Here is a 20,377-nt window from a genome sequence, read left to right on the forward strand (position 1 = left end):
CGCAGTCGTGAGGACCGCTGCAGCCAATGAGAGACGTGGGCGATTTGGTGGGGTGAGACGAGCCGCCCTCTGGTGGAACCCTGGGGGCGTGGTGACGCGTTGGGCGGGACTGAGGTTTGATTGGCAGGGGAGAGATCTGCCGGCTCCGAACAGAGACCAGTCCCGGTGTGCGCGAGGGGGAGGACATGGGCGGGGTAGCGAAACTGGAGTCAGCCAATAGCTGACGCACTATTCACAGAGGGACCGCTAGATCACCAATGGCGGCACGGATATGGCGCCGTGGGCGGGGTTTAGGCCAAAAGAGGCGCAGGAGCCGCGCCTGTTAGTGTCGTCTTCACCGTCACGGCGGGCGCCTCTTCCTGGATTCATTCATTCGTTTTTCCATTCACGAAGGTAGTAAGGCCTAGTTGAAAGCCATGGAGAGCGCTCTTCCTGCCGCCGGCTTCTTGTACTGGGTCGGCGCAGGCACCGTGGCCTACGTGGCCCTGCGCATCTCGTACTCGCTCTTCACGGCCCTTCGGGTCTGGGGTTTGAGTCACGAGGCAGGGGTCGGACCAAGGCTCGGAGAATGGGCAGGTGAGTGCAGTCCAGCGCCGCCGGTCTCCTCGCTCCTGCGGCGGCTCGCGCGGCTTCCGGCCGGGGTCTGGCCGGTGCTGCCCAAGTCCGGGCCCAGCGCCTGGCCTTCCGCTTTCCAGGTCCCCTCTCCCTCCTGAGGCTCCTGCGTCCCTTGTACCCGCCTGGCCCCTAGCCTTGGGGCCCCAAGCCCTGGCTTGCCTGGACTTGCGAATTTTTAAATAGGAAAGACATTGTTGGCCCAACTCCGCGAATCTCACATGCCACTTGGTGGGTGCGGGGACAATTTGCTTGAACCCGCAGGGGCTGGTGTCCTTTAAGCCATTTCGGGTGCTTGGCCGGGAGTCAGTCACCTTGCTGCCTCCTCAGTCACACTCTGCCTTAACCTAGGTTCGCCCCGTATTGAGTGTTTTTAAAATAAAGGTTTTCGCTTGATTGGAATAGTGGCCCCCTGCTAAGGATGAAAGGCATTCTGTTGACTTTTCGGTGGGGGGGCGAGGATGAACGGAGAGGACATAGAATTTCCGAAGTCTTTCTGCTTTTTAGAAACTTGGCTCTCTCCTGTTACTTGGATTCGGCCGAGTTCATTTCAAGATATACAAGGTTTCTGTTTTGGTTTGTTTTTAAATTCTCCTTAAACTTTTCTGGAGGCCTGATGTGTAACGTAATTATTGCTTCTGCAGAACGGTAACTCTCCGCGTAGCAATCAGAAATACTTTTGGCAGAAGGACGCTTATAGAAAACAGTATTCCCCCAAAGAGTGAGCTAAGCCTGTGGATCTTGTTTCATTTTGTTGGAGGATTTGAGAAAGGTCAGTTTGGAGAAGTTGGGGGAATTACCTGCAGGGAAGTTTTGTGCTTGCTTTTTTTCTTTTTTGTTGCTTTTCTTTACTTTTCTTTTCTTTTCTTTTTTTTTTTTAACCAAGGGATGTGCTGTGATCGTTCTCTGTGATTATTTATTCTGCTATTTCATGATTGATTGTACACTTCACCAAGCATTTCAGTGAATTCTGGGATGGTTAGGGGTCGCTTTCAGACTAGGTTCAACTAAGGTACACAAATAATGGGACTCTGTATTCTTCACTTTATTCACTCAAAATCATTTAAAGAACTTAGTAGGAAAAACATAAGAAATTAACTTTTTGGGACAGCAGTGTGAAGAGAACACATCTCAAGTAGGAAGGAATATGTAAGAACTCTGTGATGTGAAGCAACTGTTCACATTATAATGCTTGTTTTTATTTTTATTTTTTTTAAGATTTTATTTATTTATTTGACAGATAGAGATCACAAGTAGGCAAAGAGGCAGGCAGAGAGAGAGGAGGAAGCAGGCCCCCCCCCCGCCCCCCCCCCCCCACCAGCAGAGAGTCCGATGTGGGGCTGATCCCAGGATCCGGGGAACATGACCCAAGCCAAAGGCAGAGGCTTTAACCAACTGAGCCACCCAAGTGCGCCTAATACTTATTTTTAAAAATCACTTAGTGTTTTCTGATATTCCTTAAAAAACAAGTGAAGCTCTCAACTTGATTGTAATAAAGTTTGTGATTTCACAACTGACTTGCCCAAATTCTTGATTGTCACATCTGGAAAACTTGCTAATGAACTTTTGAGATAGTTGCACAAGATTCTGGTGCATTAGGAAATCCTGTAGCAAGATGAAGTGTTGTGATTTGTAAGCAAAGAGTCATATTAGTAACTTTTAGAAAACTGAAATAGACTGTAGACTAATAACTCAAATGGTCCAAATCACTATTGAAAAGATTTGTCCCAGAGGAGGGATCCTTGCTAAACTGAAAGAAATGTTTAAAAGATTTAGAAATGAAATTTGAACCAGAACACTGGGAAGTCATAAAGTGACATTGTGATTGTTGAGTTCGGTCTACCCTGGATTGTTAGAAAAATCTCTTTTTTAAGTACTTAAGCAGAAGTAATGATCAAGTTGTTATTTGTAACATGACATATATGTGGTAGCCTGAATCTTAAAATATTTCCTTTAGTTTTCCAAATTCAGGGAATCTTTGAAAAACAAAATTAAGAGTACTTCATCTTAAACAGCTTCTTTGTTGGAGGGATGAACTGAAATAATTTGACAAAGCAGCAGCGATGATACTTGAATAATTAGAGCTAAATGTGATTAAAATTAGGTAAATGATTTGTTCAATCGAAGTTAGGATTATTAGAATTAATTTTTGTGTATAAATAGCACTAGTAAGTAAGTTTTCTGCCCCATAAAATTGGTATCTTCATTCTGTGCAGTCTTCTTTGAATAAATGGTGGTAGCCGGCAGTTTTAGGGAGACATTTTTTACTCTTTACTACTAACATTTAACATCTTCCTCTCCATAACCAATTAAATGTTTTAAGTATAATATAGTAATGTGCATTGAATTGATAATGTTTTTATTCTTGTTATTCTTAAGTCTCTTCATGTGAGTATGTTTAATTTCTCCTCAGATTTTAGAATCTGAAGGGGAGGGTGTGTGATTCCCCATTTTTTTTCCTATTCCCACAGTAACTAGTGTATTGATCAGATTTAAGTGTTTCTAAATTTAAAAACCAAAGCTTGGAAAAATAAATAAGTTATGGGACATAATGTACAATATGGCAACTGTAGTTGATAATACTTTACTGCAAATTTGCAAGTTGCCAAGAGATGAAATCTTAAAAATTCTCATCACAAGGGGTGTCTGGCTGGCTTGGTCGATGGAGCATGTGACCCTTGATCTTGGGGTCAGGAGTTCAGGCCCCACACTGGGCAGGAAAAAGTTCACAAGAAAAAAATTCTGTAAATATGTATGGTAATGGGTATTACCTAGAGTTACTGTGGTGATCATTTCACAATATATACAACTATCAAATCGTTATGTTGTACACCTGAAACTAGTATAATGTTGTATGTCATTATATCTCAACAAACAAAACCCTCAAAGCTTGTCAAAACATGAAAACAGGTATGCTTTATAGTCAATAAAAATATTTCAGACCACATATTCCTTAATCTAGTTAGGGTTTTAAGTCATCTCTTCCCTAATTCTCTCCAGTACCATTCCCACTCAAGTGAGTTACACCGATTTCATCAGGTCCCTAGCAGATGGGTTTTGCCAATTTTGCCTGATATCCTGTCATCGTTAGGGGATACTTCCTGTATTTCTTAGGAGAACAAAGAGCTCCTATGGAACTGGAGCTTTACTTGCTTGAAGGTCACTGTAGCAAGTAATCAGAAGAAGAGTGCTAACAAAAGTGGTCAGTTTGTACTCAATAAAGGGGACAACAGTCATTACTGTGGAACAATAAAGAATGTAATCTGTAGGCTTTGATTTGAGCATAGATAAATTTTGCATTTATTTGAGCAGTTTCCATCATTGCAATTCATCCAAAATGATTGATACTGAACTACTGTGGAGGTGACTTCTAAAGCCAAGATACTTTATAACTTTAAAGCCAGGACAGCACTCTGAGCTCTTATTTTTAGATTTTAAAGGAGGGGATATTGCTCCAGGCGGCAAAGAATAAAGGATCCACGAAGCAGTTGGATTTTAAAAATAGCCTTGTTGAGATAGAATGTATACACCATATAATTTACCCATTTAAAATATACAGTTTACGGGGTGCCTGGGTGGCTCAGATGGTTAAGTGACTTCCTTCAGCTCAGGTCATGATCTCCAGGTCCTGGGATGGAGCTCCTGACTTATTATGCTCCCAGCTCAGCGGGGAGTCTGCTTCTCCCTCTTCCTCTCTCTCTCTTCCCCTGCTGTGCTCTCTCTGACTCTCTCTGTCTCTCTCTCACGTGAATAAGTAAAATCTTAAAAAAAAAATTGTACAGTTCCAAGATTTTTATTATACTCACAGGGTTGTGCAACCATTATAGTCTAATTTTGGAACATTTTCATCTTTCTTAAAACAAGCCCTGTACCCATTAGCTGTCACTCCCCAACCCCCACACCCTCAATCCCTAGTCAACCATTAGTCTACTTTTGGTCTATGTGTATACATTACATATATGCCTATTCTGAGTATTTCCTATATATGGGATCTTATAATGTGAAGTATTTTATGACTGGCTTTCATTGAGCACAATGTTCCCAAGGTTTCCCCACGTTGTAACATGTTTTAGTGCTTCATTTCTCTTTATTGCTGAATAGTATTCCATTCTGTGGAGTGAGAGTAGATTTTGTAAAGGGTCTTTACCTCTGCATTTTGCTGTCTGTACATCTGTATTCGCAGTTCCCTGAGATTTTGCAGTTTGGGATGCTGATGGAACTCATTTGGCCCTGTTGTATTCCACGACAGTGAACACTTAGAAAGGTCATAGGGTGGTGGTGGGGTTCTTTTGTAGAAAAGCCATCCATCAAAATGGCTTTGCTTAGCCAAGCTCCAAGAATCAAAGGATTCTCAGAATCGAGTGTGGCGCAGCATTTCTGTTTTTACTTCGGATAACTCCACAAGATTGGTCTAGGTCTCCAGTGGCTAAGGGCTGCTTGAGTAACCAGGGTCCATTGGCAGTAGGTCCCTTTCTTTCACTGGGCTTTGAGGTATCACATGATTGGAGGAATTATTTATGAAATGTTAATAATTTAAATTGGCAAGCCCAGAAGTCATATGAAGAACTGCCATTGATTGAATGCTTGAAGTATTCTAGGCACTTGACAGATATTATCTTTAATCAGTCTTTGAGCGCTGACTTATTATCCCCATTGTGTAGAAGAAGAAATAGAGGCTTAGGGTAAATGATTTCCTTTGTCTGTGGTTTCCCAGCTAGTGAGTTGAAAGATGAGGATTTGAAGCCAAATTGTCCATTTTGCAATATGCATGTCTTATATGTTGGTGATTGGTTTATAGACTACGTGGGTACTTGGGGGCGGATTCCTTTATATCTTAGGAACATACTGCTTTATTTTATTTTTTATTTTTTAAGCTTTTATTTTTTTAAAAAATGATTTTATTTATTTATTTATTTGACCAGCAGAGATCACAAGTAGGCAGAGAGGCAGGCAGAGAGAGAGGGAAGCAGGCTCCCTGCTGAGCAGAGAGCTGAATGCGGGGCTCCATTTCAGGACCTCGGATCATGACCTGAGTCGAAGGCAGAGGCTTAACCCACTGAGCCACCCAGGCACCCCTTTAAATTATTTTTAAAAATTTTTATTTACTTGAGAGAGAGAGAGCGTCGGAGAGAGAGAGCACAAGTCAGGGGAGGGGCAGAGGGAGAGGGAGAAGTAGGCTTCCCACTGAGCAGGGAGCCCTACCAGGCCCATCCCAGGACCCGGAGATCATGACCTGAGCCAAGTCAGATGTTTAAGCTTTTATTTTTTCGTAACCTCTACCCCCAACATGGAGCTTGAACTCAAAACCCTGAGATCAAGAGTCACGTGCTCTACCAGACAAGCCAGCCAGGTACCCCTGGAACATTCGGCTTTATAATAGAAGGCACACTTTCAAATTTGCGCATGCTTGATGCTTCCGGGAGCGTCGTGGACTAGGTAGCACATGTTTTGAATCTAGTAGCTCGGGATTGGTCTGAGAGAGCCGCCCTGCGGGAGCAGTGACTGAAGGGAAAGGAGGAGGCTGGACATGGGAGGGCTCTCTCGAAATAGGGCCTGAGTGACTAGAGCCAGGAAGGGGTGGGCATGATGTAAACTGAGAGTGGAGTGGGGGGAAGGAGCCAGAAAGCAGGGCTGTTTAATCTGTCCCAAGAGCAGGGAAGACAATAGAAGGGATTTTAATCAGAAGGGTGATGCAGTTGAGTTGCAACTTTAAATAGAATTCTTTGTTTCTCTGATCTTCCCCACATTGTTGCATTGCCTCAGAGACGGACCAGTGCAAGTTATTCAGATAATCTCAATCAAAATTGCCTTAAAAAACGCCAAACAACCCCAAATGCAAAATCATACTGTAGAGTATGGGAGGCCACTTTTGTGTTATTGTCTTTCAGAGACCATTTCTCCCTGGGGGGGAAAAATCTAATCCCTGCGATGTGGGAGGTTGTACTCTTACCAGGGACTGGGTGATAGGGTTGTTGCATGAACCCTGAAACTGGGTTACTGCATGAAACCATGGTGTGGTAGTTGAGAAGCCTGCCCCAAAGCCCGTATCAGAGGGAACACTTTGTCTAGCAAAACAACGGGTTTGCCCCGTCTCAGAGGGGCGGTTCCAGGGAGACTATCCAGTTCCTGTAAAGTTATCTTTAGCACCTTTAAGTGAAGTTATTTTCTATTTAAATGATGAAGCCAGCGGGGTAAAGGAAGAAAGGCTACCAAATTTAAGATTTAGAACAATTACCTTTTCTCAAGAGTGTTGAATTACATCAGTTAACAATAGTGATAATGGCTTTGGCTTTGGAGTCAGCCACAAGGGTGAGCTTTGCTATTGGAGAAAATGTTTGTCGTTGGGCAAAGATAGTTAACCTCTGAGAATAACTTTCTTCCTCTATCAAATGGGGCTTATACTTTTCAGGAGCATTATGGCAAGGAAAAGAGGTGTAAATAAGGCTGTAGTGTAGTCTTTTGTGTGTTTTATGGGTACTGAGTAAATATTTAAGGACTTTTTTTGTTTGTATACATTACTCTTATTTGATGAAGAGGAATTGTTGAAACTAAGAATAATGTACGTCACTCAGCTGATAAACTATTAGAAATTTGAAGTTATGAACATATCAAGTAAGAGGTAATTAGTGTTACCTGAAGCTTTCTTGCTTTTGTGAGAAGATTGATGAAATGCTTCCCTGAAATATGGCTCCCCTTAGTGAACCTAAGATATGAAGGTTTAGGAAAATTTGGTTATGTGCAACTTTTCAATTAAATTTGTAAAAACCTTGGAATTATCTTTGACTCTTCTCTCACCCTCTATACAGTCTATTAGGAAATCCCATTGTCTCTAACTTCAGAATGTTCAGAATCCAGTCCCTTCTGTAAGCCACTGAAGTCTCTTGGCTTGATATAATGGCAAGATTAAAGTTTCAGCGAAACCTTTCTAATTGGTAAGGTTGAGTGAATGAATGAAAAAAATAAATTCTAGGATCTGTTGACCAAAATATAGTTTGGTTATTTTGAAAGCCTGACAAAATATGCCCACGCCTTCTAAACCTTTAGACTTTTTGAATTGTTGGAGACATTGAACCAGATTTCCTGGAAAATCTCTTGGGTGGGAAAGCCATTGACTGGTAAATGTATGTAGCCAATAACTTCTAGAAAGTTAACTGCAGAGCGCTGGATATGTAGTTTATTTGCCTCATGGAAAGAAATGAATACAACAGTTGGTTGATGATTTTTACAAAACTTTAGTCAGTCATTTTTGTGAGAAACTTAAGAAAATTGTAATGTTGGGGTGCCTGGTTGGCTCAGTCGGTTAATAGTCTGCCTTTGGCTCAGGTCATGATCCCAGGACCCTGGGATCGAGCCCCACATTGGGCTCCCTGCTCGGTGGGAAGCCTGCTTCTCCCTCTCCATTCCCCCTGCTTGTATTCCCTCTCTTGATGTATCTCTCTCCCTCTGTCAAATAAATAAATAAAATCTTCAAAAAGAAGAAGAAGAAGAAGAAGAAAAAGCAGAAGAAGAAGAAGAAGAAGAAGAAGAAGAAGAAGAAGAAGAAGAAGAAGAAGAAGAAGAAAATTGTAACGTCATTAGGAAGCAGAAAAGAACAGTGATGGAGTAATGAAACCAGAAGAGCTTTGGGTGACCTCTTCAGTTGAACTATTAGGGAAATACGCTGCAAAATCATGCATCCAGTTAGAGAATGGCCAGGTGAGGCGGGTCAGTGGGAAAGCCAGAAAATGGTGGATGCCTCTGTGGTAGACTGAGTAAAAGCAGTGGTGGGAGTGTTGAGCATCAGGTTCTGACATAGAGGAGAAGAGACATGTCAGGGCGATCAGTGGTAACACAGAGGATGCCGGCAGAACTGGACGTGGTTATGTACCACTGCAGCTGGTATGGGATAAAAACAGTCCTCCCTGACCTCTAGAAGAACTGACATGCACTTCTAGCCATGGAGGGTACCGTTAATGCCATGTTCTCGGTACACCCCTTCGCAGACATTAAGACTTTTTCCTTGTATACAGTGAATTTTTTCATTGTATACAGGGACCTTTTTCATTGTATACAGTGGTATAAACTAAGTGAGTTGATCTAGTATCTCTTACCTACTGTCTCAGCTGTGCTTATCCCCCCCAACTATGGATTATGTTGATGACACTGAATTGCCAAGGAAATAGTGTATTGTTTTAGTATGTGCTCCTCAAGGTGGCCAGGAAAGGCTACAGTATCTTTTAGAAGTTTAAATGCCAGTTTTAGTGCTCCCTTAACATTTCTAGTATGTAGAAAACTCATTTTCCAGATTGGTTTTACTGTAATGACTAGCATTAACTGCGCACGACCAAGCTAACTCCAGTAGAAATATTGCCAAGCTTGCTTTAATGATAGCTGAACCTCCCGACTTGTCACATAAACAGAGCTGATACAGTAAACAAGCTTTCCTAATCTTGCACATTCAGTCTAATAATTTTGCCAGGGAACAGGGAGCTGCTGCTTATCTGTGTTTTCCAATACCTCTCATTGCCTGTCATGTGAAAGGAGGTGATGATCTCTTTATAGATAATGTGAAAAAAACCAAGCAAACAAACCACAGTTGGTTAGACAATGGTGTTCACACACTCTGAATTAGAGGAGGCTGAATTAATGAAGTTTTGCTGTAATGATGACATATTAATATGCAAAGTGATTTTGCAAGCATTCTCAAATGATTTCCACAACGACCTGTGAAGCAGGTTAGGGTTGGGTTTGTTCTTTCTATGTAACATGCCAGCACCAGAGGGAGAGACAGTGGCTGGCGGAAGGGTTACAGCCAGTGCCAGAAGAAATCGAATCCAGGTTTTTGGACTCCAAGCTCCCTGTTCTTTCTACTTTCCTGCCAAAGTTCCTGGTAATGATTTTTAAGGCCGTTTGGAATACCCATACAAGAGCTTCTAAACTGGAGGTTTCCTCAAATGTTGCCTGGAACTAAAAGGTCTATTTATGCTGTGGCAATATCCAAACTCACATGGTTCATAAAAATAACTGGATGTGCTTGTTAAAAACACAGCGTCTAAGGCTTTGCCGTAGACCTACTAAATCAAAATCTCTAAGAAAAGAATGTGGGCAAGTGTATTTTTAGCAAATAAGATGATTCTTAAGATCACACTTTTTGGGAAACACCGGACTATGGTCAAGATAGCCCTAGAAGAAGACAGGGGACTAACATGTGCAGACTTTCTAGCTGGGTGTCTTTTCTTGGTTGCGGGGCTTGATTTATAATAGTGTTAAAACTCCCAGTGATTTCTGTACTAAATATTATAATTTTGACAGTGAAATAGAGATTCTATTTTAGGCTAGTTCTGTGTTTCCATATTTGAAATAGATTGGGGGAACGAAAACCCCAACCACTTGGAACTTAAGTGTGTTGCTGTAGAATAAGAACTGTAGGCAGCACATCCAGTATTTCCCAGGCTTTACTAATTGGAGATTGGGGTGACAGTAGGGGTCTCAATAAGAGTGATATTTTAGTAGATGCAAATAATAGAAGCTTTACTTTAAGTAAGACCATAGAAGGAGAGCTGAAGACTTTGGAAGCTTAAGAAAAAGAATTGAATATTTTCTTATTTTCTGTTTGTGATACTATTTTTTTGGTGGCTTTTTTTTTTTTTTTTTTTAGTTTAGTTTATTACATTTAGCAGAAAGGAAGCTTTAAGTCTGATTCCCTTCTTTATAGGTGGATTTTAAAAAATTATTTTTTTTGTGAAATTAATGTAAGTGATACATACTGGTGATTCTTTTTTGGGGGGAGATTTTATTTATTTATTTGAAAGAGAGAGAGTATGTGAGCATGAGCAGGGGAGGGGCAGAAGGAGAGAGAGAAGCAGACTCTCCGCCAATCAGGGAGGCCAGTGCGGGCTCCTTCCATCCTGAAACCAGGACTCTGGGCTCATGACGTGAGCGAAAAGCAAATGTTTAATGGACGGAGCCACCCAGGTGCCCCTGTACTGATGATTCTTACAGGCCAAGAAACTAGAGAAAATGTTCTAATTATTTTTTTGTTTTTAAAAAAATGTTAAGTCTTCCAAATGATGAAGAAAGAAAATGGTCCTAGGTTTAATCAGAAGAAATTTTCCTTTTAGTTGGCTGTATGCCATACTCAGTACTGAGTATAGGAATATAGTAGTGAGTAAGAAAGCCATAGTCTCTGTCTCCATTGGTCTAGCAGAGGACACAGATCTTTATATAAGCAGCTCTGGAAAGTGTAATATGACCAGCTTTGGGGACACTGACCTGGTTCAGGGGCTTAGAGAAAGTTTTCTAGAAGAAATAACATTTAATCCAAAGTATGGAAGAAAAGGAGGAGAGGGAAGAAGATGATAATGTTAATAATGGTAATAAGATGTAATATTTATAAAAAAGCTAACCATGTACCAGATACTTTTCTAAATACCTCAGTGAATTTACTTAATTCTCACATAATCCAATAAGGTAGGTCTTATTAATTTCCCCTTTTTACTCAAAGAAAGCTGAGTTAATAGAGAAGGCAAATGGTTTGATCAAAGTCATATAGCTAGTAAGTGGAGGAGGACCTCAGATTTGAACTCTGTCTCCTGAGCTTCCTGCTAACCACTGCAAATTACACTGATGAGTTAAAGATGCGCAGATAAGGGGAGTTGGAGGGCAGGGGAGTACTTTGAGTAGAGGGACTGAACATTCAGGAACTTTGGGCTGAGAGTCCTGGAGGAGAGAAGCAAGATGTTAAGGCAGAGAAGTAGGGGTGAGGGAGTGTGGGCGGGTGGTCATAAAGGGCCTTGAGGCTCTGATGAGAGGTTTATTTATCCTAAGGGCAGTGGGAAGTCACTGAAAGATTTTAAGCAGTTGAGGGTCATGATCAAATTTATATATTGGACAACCAAGACATTGGAGAATGGATGTGAAGAGAGCAACTCAGGAGAAAGGAGATCAGAGGAGGGTGGCGGCGGTGGCTGCCGTGCTAAGCCAGGCGTTGGGAGATGGTGGTTTGGGTCAAGATAATGAAGGCAAGCACTGAGGAAGGGAGTCAGACGAGAGAGAAGAGGTTCAAGTTGCAGGCCTTTGTCATAAATAGGTCATGGGGATGAAGGGGATCACAAAGTCAAGAAGGACGGTGGTGTGTCTGGACTCTGGGCAGATGATGACACTTGTCACGGCCGTTGGAAACACAAAGGGAAGGAGCAGGCTCGGGGAGGGAAATGATGAGGTTGATCTCTTGATAGGTTCTGTGTGGATGTCAGTCAGCCTTTCAAGAGATTAGCACCAGACTGAGTCTACTGTTCTAAGTTCTTTACCAAAGGCCTTTGGTTCAGCAGTTGTTTATAGTTGTCATAAAGTATATGTTATAGGAAAGTTTGGAGCCTCAGCATGTAATATTTTAGGAAAGGGACAGTAGTATTTTTGAATGGCTTGAATGGAGTGTATCCCATGTAGCACTTTGTGCCTTAGTTCAGTCACTCTTTGCTGTTTCCTTTTAGGCAGAAAAGCAGGGAAGTATGGTGGAAAGTATACAGAACTTACCAGAAGACCTGAGTTCATATTCCATGTTCTCACTTTGACACTTATTAGCTGTGAAGTCTTTGGTCAGCCACACTTTATTTCATCTTTCAAATATGTCTAAAGATACCCATTTCGTCTTCAGAGATGTAAGAGACTGAATCCTCTTTGTATACAATACAAAGCATTTTACACTCATTAGACATTGGGCCTTTTTTTCCCTTTCCATTTTCAGTTAGAAATCTAGAAATAGAATTGCCCCAGGAGTTGATTAAATTGTTTATGTGATGTTTAATTTACTTCAGAGATTTATTTTGAGATCTGTTGCAACTTTGTCGTGATCAACACCTGAGTCTTCTCTGATGTGATTATCTAATACATGTCAATTTTAGAATGTACCTAAAACAAAAAAAATTTTTTTTACAACTTTGTGAATGTAACCTGGGTTTCTGTATTAAAAGTGAAGCTAATTTAACCACAAATTGTGTTAGTTTTAAAGAAGTGCCTTAAACTCCAACTTTATTCTTAATATATACCAAAGCTATGGTTAGGTATAGTGGATTAACGATATCGTTAAAATATTGGCAGCAAAATGTTATTTCAACTGTAATATAATTGGATGACTTTCAAACTTGACATAACTGTTTAAAGTCCCATTATTGTATTACAAGCATTATTATAAAAGGTGATTATAAGTTCCCATCATTTCTTACTCAGTACCTCACTGTTCCTGTCTCAGGCTTAAAGATATTTAGAGTTCTTTCTTTAGTGAAAGATTTTCTATTGTTCTCATCTTGGTTTCAGCTAGATTCTTATGATTTATAAGGTTGATGACAAAGCAGTACCTTTTAGATCTCTATAGCAAAGGTATTATCTTGGAAATGAGGGGATATTTTTTAGAATGTACTTGAAATCTAATTTTTTAAAATTTAGCAAAGTTGAGGACTATATGTAAACCCCAAATCTTTTAATAATATTTGCTTCAAAGTACATTACTTCTTTGGCATTCACGAGTTAATTTTTTTTTGGGGGGGGGGCAGTTTATTTGTTACTATTACTGCAACTGGAAACGTGTTTTTCTCTCCTTTTGCATTCCTGTATTTGGGTTGTCCCAGAAGCAAATGTTAAAGGACACGGACTCAGGTGCTGTCAGTTTATTTGGAAGGTGATCCTAAGAAACACCAGGAGGGAGTGAGGCAGGGAGGGGAACACAGCCAGTACAGGGGGCATTATCAAGCGCATTGGTCAACTAAAACTTGATCCCACTGCGGAACTCTAGAGCTAGTGCAGGGCACACATTGCAGCGTTATCTAACCTGCAGGTCCGGGAAGCTCAGATAATTATATACCAAGAGCCATTAGGCGTTGGTGAGGGCTGTTGGTGGGAAGGAACATTAATTTGATAGAATTTCTGTCTGCCATGCACTTGGGTGTTGCTGGCTTCAGCCACCAAAATCCTTGGGGAAAGCCATGCATTTGAAATGTGCGCTCCAATGGTATTGCCAGAGCGGAGGGTGGGGCACCAGCTTAGCTGTATTTCCAGTCTCAGTACTTGTGCATGGTCTCTTTTTCTTTCAACAAAACAAAATAAGCCCACGGGGAAAAAAAAATGGAACTAAGTCCTGGCAAAAAGTAAAGAAATCTAGTAGATTTGAGGCCATTGGGAGGGTGGTGGTAGAGGTTCTACCACATCTCAGGGTTGATGTATTGACCTATATTCAGTATTTTAACATTAGAAAAATACAGGTGACTGATTCAATATTGAATGATTAAATAATTAAATAATAATTATATTATATAAATAAATAATAATTAAATAATGAAACCTTATGAGTTTGTGTTATACTGTGAGTTAATCTCTTCCTCTTCATAATTTACTTCTGATCTACCAAATGGGAGGTGATTTCCACGATCAGTAGACAGTGAGTACAGCATTTGGGGAAGCTGGCAAATGTGGTTGGTTGCTTGTTGACGGAATCCCAATTTTGTGTGAGTACTGATGACCGTGTACCTCAGGGGAGGTTGGCTCACTCCTCAGTCCCAGGGGCCCAGTCTTGGGTAGTTTAAGCTTATCTTGGTGATTCTTTTTCCCTTGCCGGAGGTTGGTTTGGGAATGGGCATGTATCACAGTTCCTGGCCATGAGACGGGAGAGGTAATCTGCCAGAGGAAGGGCTTCTTCTTCTTCTAATTCTTCTTCTTCTTTTTTTTTTTTTAAGATTTTATTTATTTATTTGACAGACAGAGATCACAAGTAGGCAGGGAAGCAGGTAGAGAGAGAGAGAGAGGAGGAAGCAGGCTCCCTGCTGAGCAGAGATCCTGATGTGGGGCTCGATCCCAGGACCCTGAGATCATGACCTGAGCTGAAGACAGAGGCTTAACCCACTGAGCCACCCAGGTGCCCCAGAGGGAGGGCTTTTGAGGAGCCTTTTGTCCTCAGTAAAAAGAGACAGAAGGAAAAGTGTTAGGTGACATTGTGATGGCCTGCAGCCATCCTTGGGACCGGAGGGTACAAACTGGGGGAAGAACCAATACACTGAGGACTGCAGAACAGAGAGATGGAAAGCACCTGGGACTTGATGCTGTCACATACTTCGGAATGTACTTACATTGGAGGTGCCTTATACTTCCTGTTATTAATATATTAATATTAATAAATCCCCCTCTTTTTTAAATTAACATATAATGTATTATTTGTTTCAGGAGAACAGGTCTGAGAATCATCATTCTTACACAATTTACAGCACTCATCATAGCACATCCCCTCCCAAATCCCTCCCACCCTCCTCCCCTCCGGCGTCCCTTAGTTTGCTTTGCGTGAAAGAGAGTCTCTCTCTCTCTTTTTTAAAAGATTTTATTTATTTATTTGACAGTCAGAGATCACAAGTAGGCAAAGAGGCAGGCAGAGAGAGGGGAAGGGAAGCAGGCTCCCCGCTGAGCAGGGAGCCCAAGGTGGGGCTTGATACCAGGACCCTGGGATCATGACCTGGGCCGAAGGCAGAGGCTTTAACCCACTGAGCCACCCAGGTGCCCCCCATGATTAAGAGTCTCTTATGGTTTATCTCCCTCCCTGGTCCTATCTTGTTTCATTTTCCCCTCCCTTCCCCCCATGTACCCCTACCCCTCCTCTCAGATTCCTCATATTAGAGAGATCATAAGATAATTGTCTTTCTCCGATTGACTTATTTTGCCCAGCATAATACCCTCTAGTTTCATCTACGTCATTGCAAATGGCAAGATTTCGGGGTTTTGATGGCTGCATAGTATTCCATATTTTGTGTGTGTGTGTGTGTGTGTGTGTGGGTGGGTGGGTGTGTTGTGTGTATGTATACACACAACACACCCACACACACCATATCTTCTTTATCCATTCATCTATTGGCTATTGTGGACATTTCTGCTATAAACATTCGGGTGCACGTGCCCCTTTGGATCACTACATCTGTATCTTTGGGGTAAAAACCCAGTAGTGTGATCGCTGGGTCATAGGGTAGCTCTATTTTCAACTTTTTGAGGACCCTCCACACTGTTTTCCAGAATGGCTGCACCAGCTTGCATTCCCACCAATGCAAGGTGGGAGGAGGGTTCCCCTTTTTCCGCATCTTCACCAACACCTGTCATTTCCTAACTGGTTAATTTTAGCCATTCTGCCTGGTATGAGGTGATATCTCACTGTGATTTTGAATAAATCCATTTTTTCTTTAAGCTATTTCTGTTACTTGCAGCAGAAAGCACCCCAGTCTATAGCTTCATTAGAAAAGGGGGGAAATTTCTTGTTCTGAATAACGATTTATAATTAAAATCCTGTAGATTTGGGTGAATGTAATTTGTTGCTGCTCATTTTCTTTTGAATATGGTTGACACTGTTGCTGTTCATTTGAAAACTGAAATGAATGAAAGGAGGCCAGCTTTGGTATGCGATCTGATTGCAGATCCCATTAAATAAAATTTCATTTCTGATTATGCTGGTTGTTGAATATTGGGCTTTTATTTTTATTTATTTATTTGTTGCAAAGATTTATTTATTTGAGAGAGTATGCACAAAAGCTGGGGGAGGAGCAGAGGGTGAGAGAGAGAATCCTCAGGCAGTCTCCCTGCTGAGCGTGGAGCCTGATGAGGGGCTCCATCCCAGACGCCGAGATCATGACCTGAGCCAAAACCAAGAGTTGGACACTTAACCAACTGAGCCAGCCAGTCACTCTTGAGTGTCGGGCTTTTAAATTATTTAGTGCCTAGGTCTACAGTTTATAAATCCCAAGAGAATATGTGTATAAGGATTGTCTTATTGTCATTTTTGAGAACTGTTACCAAAGGATTTAAGAATATTGGGCATTCATTTAGCTTGAAGTAAATTTCTCAGTATGTTCTACTTTAAGTTAGTTTAAGTAACTCTTTATTTTTAGGGAGTACCTGGTAATCTGGGGACCTTGGCCCTGTATAGTTTGATGGAATTAGAAAAAGGTGAGGACTATGTATGAAGAGGTTGAAGGTGGTGTGGGCATGTGTATGTGTGGGTCTGTGTCTGGTACAATCCTGAGTGCGTATTTCTCTCCAGTACATTCCAAAGCCAATAAAAAGTCAGTAGTGTTCATTATCTTGTTGTTAAATTTTTAGCTCCACCATTTCCCCATATAAATATATTATTAAATAAAAACTTGTGAAATCTGTTTCAGTGATTCCTGGTTTGGGAAGATAATCAAGTGTAAAATTAGAGATTCAGTGTTACTTAAATTCCCTTAGTTTTAAAGTCCAAATGATGGGGGAAATGTGCCATATGGGTCACTGGAAAGCTGGAGCCAAGATATATGGAACTTGGGGACATGTACTCTGCTTTGTGTACCATGTGGGAATATGGCCTTACTGATGCTGAGTTTGTTACAAGAACCAGGAGAGCCTGATGTGTGTTTATAATATATTATATATATAATAAATATACTTATTTATTATATATAAAAATAATGTATAATAAAACAATATTGTTTTAAAGAGAATGTAGAGATTGTTTATCTTGAATACCAGTAATACAATGCCCAAGTCTTAAAGGAGTATAGTGCAATAAGAAATCAAGCTTTTCAGGTCTGTCAGGATGGACTGGCTGTGTACTTGGCCATGTACTATCAAAGGAAGCTGTACTTCTTTGTGTGGTACTGTCCCTTCTGATAAGAAAGATTTGCCCTGTGAATGAAGGTGTGCAAGTGTGTGTATGTGTATTCTTTGTGCCTTCTTTTCCTGCCTTCCTCTTTTACATACGAAACACTCATTGGCCTTGGAGAGATGACTGTTCTTGTATTTAAGGAACAAGTCTTAATTAAGGTAAGGTACTGTTAATTAATAAAAGAATGTGATTCTTTGATAACAGACAGCTCTTTTGTTATGTTCTTATATTACTATCACTTCTCTCCGTTTTATTAACTGGTACGTCATACTGGGCATGTGACCTATATTGTGGATATATCATCAAGGATAAGATATCATCAATGAGATTGTATCCTCTATTCTTGAGCTTTTTCAATACTCCCATAATTATCCCTTCATGTATGGATTTTTTTTAATTTTTATTTTTTAATTTTTTATAAACATATAATATATTTTTATCCCCAGGGGTACAAGTCTGTGAATCGCCAGGTTTACACACTTCACAGCACTCACCAAAGCACATACGCTCCCCAATGTCCATAATCCCATCCCCCTTCGCCCTACCCCCCTCCCCCCAGCAACCCTCAGTTTGTTTTGTGAGATTAAGAGTCACTTATGGTTTGTCAAAAATATGGAACGCTTCACGAATTTGCGTGTCATCCTTGCGCGGGGCCATGCTAATCTTCTCTGTATCGTTCCAATTTTAGTATATGTGCTGCCGAAGCGAGCACCATGTATGGATTTTTGATCCCCTTTTTTGTGTCAGAGACTTGGCAATGTGCTGGGGGTACAGCAGTGAACAACATGGGCAGAGTCTTGGCTCTCTCATGGAGCTTGCATATGAGTAGGGAAAGAGGAACAGTAAGCAAACATGAATATTTGGTAAGTCTGGTGATGAGATGCACCAAGAAGAAAAATGAAGCAAGGTAGATAATAGACAATAACTGAGGAGGTTGGAGGGAAGATTGTATTCTGCAAAGTTGCAGAAGACCATTGGGCAAGATTTTCCCATTAAGTTGACGTTTGAACTCAGATCTGAATGGAATTTTCTGTCTTCACTTCAACCGTACTGGCCTCTGTGTTGTTCCTTGTGCATCTACAGCACAGTCTTTGTACTAACTTATCCCTCTGCCTAGAATACTCTTACAGGTAGTGATGATTTAAATAAATAGGAAGAAGGATTGGGAATGATCAATTGTGTTATCAGGAATTTGGAATTCCTTCTCTTAGAATGGCAGAGGTGGGTCTGTCTGCTACTGGATTATGTTGAGGATCCTAGCTGGGACTTTTTTTTTTTTTTTTTTTTAAGTGAATCACTTTTATTTATTTATTTATTTATTTATTTGTTTATATATTTTTCACCATGAAAGTGGTTTTACTGTCAGTAGAGTTGAACGTACAAAAAAAAATTCTCAGCTGGATGGGACCAGGCAGTCCCAGTTATAGACAATACCAGGAGTGAGGAAAAGTAAAGGACTCGCAAGAGGTCCACATCATCTAGAGCATCCAGGCCACAGTATTCTACAGTGGCCCATGGGTGTCCTCGGGCTATCCTGTGAGATATGGAAGAGGTAAGACGGGAGGACAGTTGAGGGTCCCTGAAAGGGAGCTTGAAGAGGGCAAGAAAGCTTGGACATCTTAGCTCATCTCACCTGTTCGAAGGGAGTGAACAGAAATAATTTCTTATTTCTTTTAACAGAAAATAACAGAAATAAGTTGTTTAAAAATCCATGATATTTAGATGGACTTTTTGGTTTCTTTTAAAGATTTATTTATTTGAGAGAGAGATTGCACATGTGTGGGTGTGGAGGGAGGGCAGAGGGAGAGAGAGAGAAATCTCCAGCAGACCCCCTGCTGAGCGAGGAGCCTAACTAACCCTAGGATTATGACCCCAGTGGAAATGAAGAGTCAGATGCTCAACCAACTGAGCCACCCAGGTGCCCCTCAAAAACAATTTTTAAAACAACAAAAGACCAAAGTTTTATAAGTTCCTCTGAAAACCGTACATTTATTGACTTTATCTAGAAGTGCGGTGTTTACATATCTCTTTACTAATCTTTTTTCTAAATATATTGAAACTATTTTGCACTGCACCCTTAGGATCGCTTAGGTTTATAAAGAAAAGGGAACTGTGAATGAATTGCCAAATAGCATCTCCTTTCGGCTTATCTCTAAAAGAATAATGCAAAAATAGAAAATAAAAACAAGTATTTTTGCCAAGTGTATGATTTATGTCATAGCAAAAGTGGTTTAACACTGCATTTTCACGGAGATGCCTTGCATTTTCATGGAGCTGTCGAGACTAGTAGCTGTGTATACTCTTGTTGACGAGGACAATTTCCATTTGCATTTATTCTTCAGGTTATTCTGGAGTCATTCATTCATTTGCACTTTTTAAAAAAACGATTCTTGGCTTTCCATCTTCTTCTTCTTCTTCTTCTTCTTTTTTTTTTAATAGGTATGGGTGTTTAGAACAAAGGTTTTTGTTGTTGTCGGGTTTTGTTTGTTTGGTCTTAGCTGTTAGCTAATTAGTGGTTCTCTTTTATAATGGTTTTCAAGAGCAGGGATGAAATTCAGATACATTACTGAAAGATCCTTTCTGATAGCAGCTTAACCTCTTCTCACCATACTACACTTTTTCTGGAACTGTAGAACCAAATTAGGTTTCACCAAATTTTCTTTTAGCTAACTGTGCCCTCCAGTGGAGAAAACACAGGGCAGTCGAGTAGCCCAAGTGTAAAAGTAGCAGGGAGGAGAGGACATAATGTATCCAGGTAAGATCCGAGCTGCATAAGTATTTTCTACAAAAAGAGGTTGTTTTCACCCATTGCAAGCAAGAATATTATGCATGAGTACTCTGAGTTTGCTGAAGATTCAAAGAAGGATTTATTAGCAGTGCTTTGACATAATCGCCTTTCACCGAGTAGCTGATTCGGTGCGTTGCTCTCTTTTGTCCCCTCAGTGATGACGTATTCGGCAAGTCTAGTAAGAGTTGAGGGTAGGAAGTATTGGATTCGCTGCCCCTGCCCCAACCCTCCCCTCCCCCGCAATAAACTCAGTTGATGACTTTTTATTTTTTTTAATTTTTGAAGACAAAAAATACCCCCAATTAATTTAGTGAGTATAAACAAGAAACATTTTG

The 20,377-nt window shown here is 40.8% G+C and overlaps 1 protein-coding gene and 1 non-coding gene across 2 annotated transcripts in view; one reads left to right on the forward strand and one right to left on the reverse strand.

Moving 5' to 3' along the window:
* The first annotated feature begins 299 nt into the window (after positions 1-299).
* The window catches only part of HSD17B12 (hydroxysteroid 17-beta dehydrogenase 12), a 160,655-nt gene continuing 140,577 nt past the window's right edge, over positions 300-20,377 (forward strand). Inside the window, exon 1 of the mRNA XM_032360519.1 lies at positions 300-576. Coding sequence (XP_032216410.1) covers positions 417-576 — 160 coding nt within the window. The 5' untranslated portion in view covers positions 300-416. The remainder of the gene's footprint in view (positions 577-20,377) is intronic.
* LOC116600402 lies at positions 17,861-17,966 on the reverse strand. Its single transcript, XR_004289616.1, has one exon. It is a non-coding gene; the product is annotated as a U6 spliceosomal RNA (small nuclear RNA).

This window comes from Mustela erminea, chromosome 9, assembly GCF_009829155.1.
Source record: "Mustela erminea isolate mMusErm1 chromosome 9, mMusErm1.Pri, whole genome shotgun sequence".
Lineage (NCBI taxonomy): Eukaryota > Metazoa > Chordata > Mammalia > Carnivora > Mustelidae > Mustela > Mustela erminea.